At 32.6% G+C, this 9,327-nt stretch overlaps 1 protein-coding gene and 1 long non-coding RNA gene across 2 annotated transcripts; both read left to right on the top strand.

Moving 5' to 3' along the window:
- Positions 1-4,836: 4,836 nt before the first annotated feature.
- LOC122301715 (replication protein A 70 kDa DNA-binding subunit B-like) lies at positions 4,837-7,081 on the top strand. The gene is made up of 8 exons (XM_043113105.1): positions 4,837-5,120; positions 5,200-5,296; positions 5,396-5,520; positions 5,601-5,679; positions 5,788-5,920; positions 6,239-6,396; positions 6,499-6,619; positions 6,695-7,081. Exons 1-8 carry the CDS (start codon positions 4,955-4,957, stop codon positions 6,845-6,847), a joined length of 1,032 nt encoding a protein of 343 aa, XP_042969039.1. The 5' UTR covers positions 4,837-4,954; the 3' UTR covers positions 6,848-7,081.
- Positions 7,082-7,304: 223 nt separating this feature from the next.
- LOC122301711 lies at positions 7,305-8,270 on the top strand. Its single transcript, XR_006240218.1, has 3 exons — positions 7,305-7,691; positions 7,879-7,930; positions 8,114-8,270. It is a non-coding gene; the product is annotated as an uncharacterized LOC122301711 (long non-coding RNA).
- Positions 8,271-9,327: the final 1,057 nt, after the last annotated feature.

Here is a 9,327-nt window from a genome sequence, read left to right as displayed (position 1 = left end):
ACTCAACCATTGTGACATTAAATAGCGTATTTGTAATAAGTCTATAACGGCAATTACTGTTCTTTTAAACAATAAGAGGGTGACATTTTTACACTGCCTGGAAACTTAAAATCTAAACTGGAAGAAATTTCATTTAATTTGAAATCTGTGACCGACAAACCTACAACATAGAGCGCTAGATTTTGGGTTTTTTTATTTTTTCAACATTTGTTTGGAGACGGGTGTTGTCTAGCATAGTTCCAAAGTGGTCGGTCCCCCATACATTCCCATATAATGTAGGCGTGAGAAGTTGATTTATGGAAAGGTCTCAGGCACCTCGCTTTAGAATATGACAAATTTATTACAGGCTGGGCCCTCACGTAGTGGTGAATATCATTTGTTGGAAGGGGAGATGTAATTGGAGAATTTTGGCCCTGTTACTAGAACTGGGTTTCACGGCACTAAACGATGTGACTTTGATATATAGAAGATTCAGTACTCGCGGTCTAGATGCTCACAGTCCAAGTGAATTTTTCTAAATTTTTTGGGTGAGCAAAACGTTCTACGGAATAAATAATGCAGAAATTTGACAAACAAAAAAATTCAAAATCCCAACATCATAAAGATCCAAACAGAGATCAAATTCACAAAACAAAACAATTTATTATCTGAAACTTTAAAAATAAACAATCTATTTAAGAAGTTGATTCCTTTGTGTCACCTTGTATGATGGCTGAAGGGTGAAAACTGAAATGGAGGCAGGGGCACTAAGCAACGCTGGAGCTATAAGTCGGCTAAAGGATGAAGCTAGGTTGAAACTTGAAATGTAAACTATAAAAGTAAATAAATCGGATATCGAGTAATAACCGGATCCATTTTATTCGAATAAAACCGATTTAGAATTTCACCATTCCTATCCGTTTTAGTTCAGGTCAAGTATTTTTGGATCGGATCGACTGTGTATTCGGGTCGGTTCGGGTCTTCGGATTGAATGTATAGTCCTAATCCCATTTCAACATTAGATTAATCCTATAATTCACAAAATAATCTCATTCTTTTTGCATATTTTTGGTTCATTCTTAGAATTCGAAACTCGAACCATATTCTCCAACTTCACAAGCCATCTGCCATTCCAACAACTGTGGGTCACAGAACTTTTAACGTTGTCTACTTCAATGCCACAACCTTTTAACTTTATCCACTTCAACGTCAGTATCTTTAACTTTACTTGACAATGACTCAGGCAGTCTGTAAGATTTATGGACTGAACATACAATGGAGCTATATTAATAACATACATATATTAATAACAAAAAATTTCGGAGATTGATTGTATTTTTTTAATATAAAATAATTATTTTGATTAATCATACAAAAAATAGGCAAAAGTAACTGTCTCCACAAAATTTTCTTTATTTTGAAAGGCCCCCCCCCCCCCCCCCCCCCCCCCCCCGGCGGTAGGAAAGCCGAAGACGGTAGTACAGAAGGATTAACATAAGTTTTTTTTTTTTTTTCATAATATTAAGTTAGCAGTGACAAATCGAGTAGAGAAAAGTCCTTGGAGTTCGATTCTTGAAAGTGGTCTCCTGATTGCCAGTGAGCTTTTTTCATTACATGTTTGGGCTTGGGATCTTGGGTTTGTCATATGGATCCTTGGACCGAATGATTAGGGCATTTTTGAAATATCCATGTATTTACTTTTCTTATTGTTCTTTAATAATACTTATATTTTAGTGGTATTTCTATCCTATTTAAAAGAAAATTTCTACTCGATAATCTTATACCATATACATGTTAGAAAAAATCATATTTAAAATAAAAAATATTTTGGGTTATAACTAAATAATGAAGCTTAGAATAATCAAATAAATGACCCAACAAAAGAGAAAAGAAAAATATCATTATTTATAGATCAACTTAGATAATCTCTGCATCCAAACATAACATAATAATATTTGAAAAAAACAGACCTCACGTAAAATATCTTTTCTAAAAAGCTTAGAAATATCATTCAATAGAATCAAAACCATCTTAGCAATAATATCTTAGTCCGATACTCGCAAAAAATAAGACAAAAACATACCAATCAATAGCGGAAAAGATTAAAAAACAAACATCAAATTCATGTGAGAATCTTTCGCTTTGTTTCACAACTTTAGTATTAAAGTCGGAAGCTTTGTAATCAATATATTATTATTAATGAGTATTTATTATTAAAATGATTATTTATGATGATAATAGATTCATTTTAATAAAAAAATAATTAGTTTTATAATAAGTAATTAATAACAAATAAGTATTTTTCTTATAGTGCATTTGTTTTGTTTATTTTCCTTTATGTAATTTGAACTACTAATTATCGCACTACCATCGCTCAATTAATATGCATTACCTTTAATGAAAAGTGAAAAGAAATAAAGAACGAGATGTCGTTTTCCCTATTTAATTAGTGATTCTAAATTTTATTTGTCTCATCCGCATAAAGTGTCTGCTTATAGGAATAATTTAGTATGTAGAGTAGACACGTGTTGATCATAAGCTAAAAGGGAATTTAAAAAAAAAAAATGTTCCTTTTAATGGAGGTGTGAAATTATGAGGAAAAGTTTGGTTTTATGAATAAGACTACTGCACGATAAGGATAAGGATCTAATAATTATATATACATATATATATATATATATATATCTATTATCTTAATATTAATAAGTGCCAATAGCTTGAGCTACAGTCTTTTTCGTCTAATATTTTTATTTCCAGTTTTGCCTTTAGCTTTATTTGATAATTACGGTGATTTGTATATATGATAGTATTTGGTTTGGATGGAAAGTGGGCAAGTTGAGTGGAGTAGGTGGATCCATGATTAGAGCAGAGTCGCGATCAAGTCGACATCTAACCAAACATTGGTGGAGCCCCATACAGAAACAATTCATCTGAACTTGGTGCAAAAATCAATGTTTGTGTATTTCCGTAGGACAAGACCTTCATAAAATTATTAAAAAAATTTTAAGCGGTGGACTTCAGACGGTAAAATAGTATTTCTCTTATATATGCATGTTTCTTTTGATTTTGTTTGTTAGGCATCTAGCCAGCTGCCAACACCATTGATCTATATAATATTCTAATATAATATTTCTTGTCATCATGGTGCAAAACTAAATGATCTTGACATGATCGATGATTCACTCTATAATAATCCTCTTTTTGTTAATTATTGTGTGGGTCATAGCAATATAACTAAGGGTACGTTGGGCATAAAAAAAAAAATTATCAACAAAGCTTAATGATATCGAGTCATGGGTTAGTGGATTCATTTGGTACTACTGTACTTCTTTAATTTTATATAATTAACCAAACATTGGTGGAGCCCCATACAGAAACAATTCATCTGAACTTGGTGCAAAAATCGAGCTAAATGATTTTTTCCACCGAAGTGATGTCAGGGATTACGTATATTAAAATTTTTTTTATCAATAGTGATAGTGCACTGGATAACTGATATTAGACGTGTGGATTCGAATTGTCATTGGAAAGTAGATGACAAATCCTTATTCAATGTTGGTCCCGCCTTGTCCTTCGTAATCAAAGCAAACATATCTTCCTTCTTGTGGGTTCCTTACTTTTTTTTTATTATTTTATACTATTATATATATTTTTAAATTGTTAGGACTAATTTGAAAACAATGGTGTCAAGTAATTGAGCAGACATCATGCAACAGTAGTTTTGCAGCGTGATAGGACGTCTGGATGATTGAGGACAATAGGCACCTTAAAACGGTCTTCATGGCTCATTTGTGTTCACTTCGTCTCGTATTGCTGATTCGGTTTTTGTTTCAGAAGGTACGTATTTCCTTAGTTTTATTTCTTTCTTCATGGTAAGGAAAATCTGCCTACACATAATCTGCCTGTGTATATATATATAATACAATTTAAACTTACAATGTCTTTTGTGTCTAAACAGGAATTGTTCTCATCAAGAGATCTAAATATATAAAAGACTCTATTGTTCATTTCAAGACCTGTAAGTGCTTTTATATATATATATATATATTATATATCTCTTTTTGCTGGTCTCTACTTATAATTTTTTTGTGGATCCTTGCTTTGAATGGCAAATTAATTTTGAAAAATATTTTATTCAAGAATTTTGATATGTGATATCGATCTATGCTTTTTATAAGTTCCATTTTCATGGTATTTTTTCATTCCATGTGTTATTTTCTTATCTTTATTTATTGATCTGATATTCCTTACTATAATTTTCGTAGCTGAGCGATCATCTCGATCCCCCTCTCCATATACAAGAAGCTGGTTAATAATAAACATATATTACAAGCAACTATATATAATATGAATGGTAGAGATAAAAGTCAACAAAAGTTAGTCTTTCTATGGTAACCACTAACCTAATTAAAGTCATCATATATAAGTTATATACTTGGTCATTAGAAATTCTTATTCACAGTTACTAAAGTCAACAAAATTAATGAGTACTGGCCACCCTAGCTTAATTATTTATTTATTGACAAATAATAATAATTATCCCCAACAGGTAAAACTTGTTAGCAATTACTTGAATATATATATATATATCACTTGAAATTAAGTACATGATCATGAACAAGTAAATATTGTTTATGACGTCAGAAAATAAATAAATATATATAGAAGAAATTATTTACAAGATATTGGAAAATCAAAATGATCGTTACAGAAAAGTCACCAAAACGTACGGCGCAAAATTCAGCAACAAAATACCAAAATTTGGTACTTTTAGATTCTGAGGTATTAAAATATTACTCTTCATTACTTATCATTATTTTGTGTATGGTTCAAAATTAAACAATTAAATTTATTCATTGTCTTCTTACAGGGAAATCGCGTGCAGGCAGTGATCTTTGGGAAAGATATCGATCTACGTAATGATACACTGTATATCTACCAATCATACTATATCGCAAATGCTTTGGTAAGAACAATGGATCCAAGGCATCAAAGAGGACCATATCAGTTTCAATGGACAATAAACTCCAAGACCATTGTTGAAGAGATCGAAGAAGACGAGCCAGCACTTAGACCGCCAGAATATAACCTTGTTCCTTTGAATGAACTTGGCGTACACATAGACACAGATGCTGAAATAGGTAACTACTATATAAATGTCGATATTTTTATATAGTTCCCTCTAACTGCAAAGTAACAATTTCTTTTTTCCTAAACTAGATATTTTGGCACTTGCAATTCATATGAACCCGCCAAATGAAGTGAATACGAACCATGGAAAATCGTTGATCCAAGAAATATACTTGATTGATCCAGGGTATGAACGTATATTGTCTCACATTGGTAAAATTTTTAGATTAATATATTATAATTGTTTTATTATGATGAATTTAACACCATTTATCATTTCTAATAGTTTAAAACTCCTGCGTTTAACAATGTGGAATCGCTTTGTTCATGACGAATGCCGCGAAATTTCTGACCTTATTCTAGCAAAGCCAATTATTTTAGGAACACGGATCAAAGTTTCTTCTTATAATGGTACTTCCTGTTAATATTAACATTGTTGTTAATTGTACATCTTATACTTGTATATTTATTCATTCATGTTTATAATATAGGCCTATCACTGTCATCAAGACCGACGAGTGTCTTTATTGTTGAACCCCTTCTTTCATCTTCTGTTGCATTACGTACATGGTAAATAACTTATTTAAATACACTATAAATTTAATGTGATTTTTTTCATTGTAAATCTTTCTTTGTTTCTATTGATGTTTAACTTTATTTACTAATTCAAATTTTCAGGGCAGCACAAAATGATAAATTGCTGGAAGAAATCATTGGAAATAGTTTTGGATCAGCTTCAAGTAGTTCTACCGATCCAATCATAAAAGTATCTGAAATCGCAGAAAAACTGATATCTGCTCCAGCAATGGCGGTATATTTTTCTCTTTTTTTTTTAAAGCCAAATTTCTTATTTTAAAGAATACAATTCATTTTTTCACTCTTTGGAATTGTTTAATTTTATTCTAAGTTTTTGGGACATGGAGATTGGAGGTTGGTTGGAATGAAATGGAGATGGAGGATGGCAATTTGTGAATTGTGTGCTGTGGATTCAGAACTGTGCATATGCTTTAATTTGAAATGTTGATTGTTTGTTGGATTTAATTTATGTAATAAGGGTGAATTTCGAATCCTTCTATACGGTATTGTTTAGATGTTGATTAGTGCACATAGTTATTTTGTCTTAATGCAGAGGTCCACATATTTGGTTAGAGGCAAATTTAGAATGGTTGATTTTCACCAGTCATTCCACTACGTATCATGCGAGAATTGTAACAAGGCAACTGGCTATGACCTCGGTGAAAACTTCATATGTTATAGTTGCAAGAATGCAGCAATTGCACGGGCAAGGTAAACATTTTCCTCATATTTTGAAATTAAAAATTTTTACATGGTAGTTAGAACATTTTATTTACTGATATCAACGAATGATAATTTATTTATTGCTGTCAGGTGTCGAGTTTATTTAGATGTGTATGATGATACCACATCGACACCCGTTGTTATTTTTGGATCTTTGGCAGAGGAAATTTTGGGATGCACAGCTGTTGATCTTATAGACCGTACAGACGAGGTAAAATTTATACATTTAAATACGTTTAAAAATTTTGATACATTATTTTTTTTATATGTTTTTTCATTGTTACAGGAACATCTGCCTTATATTGAAAACATTGCAAACAACATTGAAAATAATGAGTGGATCATAGTCTTGGGCGCGCAGATGAATGAATCTGGGAGGTTACGCCAAAACAAACTTACTGTATTATCTGTTAATAACGTCCCAGGAACAGCAGAATGAGTTTCCAGACTTCTCTTCTGAAACTTTTGACTATTGTAATATATAAGTACAGGGTACTCATGTATAGTTGTAGTTATGTTTATTAGAGTGCTGTATTATAGCAATGAATATTTTGCAAACAATATATATAATGTTTATTATGAAGAGGAAGAAAATTGTTAAAATATAGATAAAATTCTGTCTATTTATAGCTAAATTGAAAAATTTTTAAATTGTTACACTTAAGAAAAATATCGACTGGGCACACCCATTTCTCACAAACCCCTCTCTCTCTCTCTCTCTCTCTCTCTCTCTCTCTCTCTCTCTCTCTCTCTCTCTCTCTCTCTCTCTCTCTCTCTCTCTCTCTCTCTCTCTCTCTCTCTCTCTCTCTCTCTCTCTTCACTTATTCCTCTTCACCGCCACATCCTCGCCTCTAGCAAAGCAAAACAGAGACACCACCGCCTCCGTCAGTGAAGCACGGTCTCTCGCGTTGGATTTCTGACCCGTGGTTTGATGGGTGGAGAGAAACGGTGATGGAGAAAAAGTCGGTGGCGTGGATGGTGAGGGAATGAGAGGAGGATTTTGGACCATATGAGTGTGAGATGAGTTGGAGAGCTGCAGAGCTGAGTTTGGAATATGCAGGTTATGAGGTTCTGAGGCATTTCATGAGATGTATTGCTCGAGAGCGTGCTGGGTTGACTGAAACATGCTGGAATCATAGTGTCTGAACTTTGATCTCGCGTTTGTTTTTCAGAAAATACAATTCAAGATCAATTGAAGAAAGGTTAAAAGAGACAAGACATGAGAGAGAGACATGATAGACGAGGGAAGTCATGAGTGTGAATCCCCGCTTGGGAGCGCTTTGGTTTGTTTGTTTGTTTTTTTTTTTTTTTTTTTTTTTTTTTAATTTCCTTTCCTTGGAGCAAACTTGACTTTGGTCTTTTGGATGGATAATCTCAGTACTCTACCTTTTGGTGGGGTATATGGTTTCATTTATTTATTTAATTTATTAAGAAAAATGTTAATTTTCATTCATTATGTGTTGGTTTCAGGTGAGGTAGGGTATCTTGGCTTTGAATGATCGATCTAGGTGGTGGAAAAAGGGTGAGTATATATGCTGATTTGAATAATCGATTATGACATGCAATGATCAGCACAGGCCAGTTGCTGAGTCATGATAGCAAGATACAGTAGTAGTTCTTTCATGTTGCGTTGGCTTCTTAATTCCTTGATTTGCGCCTTTGAAAGGGTCTCTGATTAATTCTTCACTCTCTTTGTCTGTCTCAGCTCATATCATACGGGAGTGAGCTGGGTTGGACCATGGAGTACTTTTCCAGTCAACAGTTGGTACTCAATTCGCAAGCTCATAAAAATATACTGACACACTCTGTTCATTTTAATACTTGTAGTTTTATCATAAAATATGAATAATATAAAACATGAATAATACTTCATTGTTTTCAAAATTAAATAGCCTTAATATTGGACACCTGAGATCACCTTAAAGTTTGATGATTGGTATAACCGTACAAGAGCTCTCTCGTATCTTCCAATTATTGGTTTTGAGGGTCCGTGTGTAGCAACTCCTCTGTCCCCCAAAGTATAATTATATGTATCATGTATATATATCTGTAGATAGAGGAATTGAGGAAATCAAAGATAGATCAAGTTGAATATTTTGTAATTAATTCTATGTATCCATTTTGTAAGGTCTTGGGTGCATGCTTTAATTTGGCTTCTCTCAAAACTAAAAAAGAAAAAAAATGTTTTGGGTCCAAGATAATATAACTCCTCCTCCATTTTATTCTTCAAAAAGATGAGGATATATTTGCACCATGATGACAAGAAATATTATATTAGAATATTATATAGATCAATGGTGTTGGCAGCTAGCTAGATGCCAAACAAACGAAATCAAAAGAAGCATGCATATATAAGAGAAATACTATTTTGCCGTTTGAAGTCCACCGCTTAAAATTCTTTTAATAATTTTATGAAGGTCTTGTCCTACGGAAATACACAAATATTGATTTTTGCACCAAGTTGAATTGTTTCTATATGGGGCTTCACCAATGTTAGGTTAGATGTCGACTTGATCGCGACTCTGCTCTAATCATGGATCGACCTACTCCACTCAACTTGCCCACTTTCCGTCCAAACCAAATACTATCATATATATCTTTCTTCATTGGGAAAAAGTTTTAAAGAGTTACTAAAAATTTCATAGAGATGAAGAAATTCACATATATATAAAAGTGATCCGAGGCTATCGTCATGGTGCACTTCTATGACTATAATCATCACTTGTTTACGTGCATATATTCTGATTAGTAACATATACTTTAGGTACTAAATAGAGAGATCATGTTGAGAGTTTTATATATGCACAAAACTTTATAATTATCTCAATATTCAACCTAAGATAATCATTATAAGCACATGTAAAAGATCGATTCTCTTCCCTTCCTTTGTTTTGCACCAAAGTTACCTCCACCATGAAT

Source organism: Carya illinoinensis, chromosome 1 (genome assembly GCF_018687715.1).
Source record: "Carya illinoinensis cultivar Pawnee chromosome 1, C.illinoinensisPawnee_v1, whole genome shotgun sequence".
Classification (NCBI taxonomy): Eukaryota; Viridiplantae; Streptophyta; class Magnoliopsida; order Fagales; family Juglandaceae; genus Carya; species Carya illinoinensis.
This window is presented reverse-complemented; position numbering and strand designations above follow the sequence as displayed.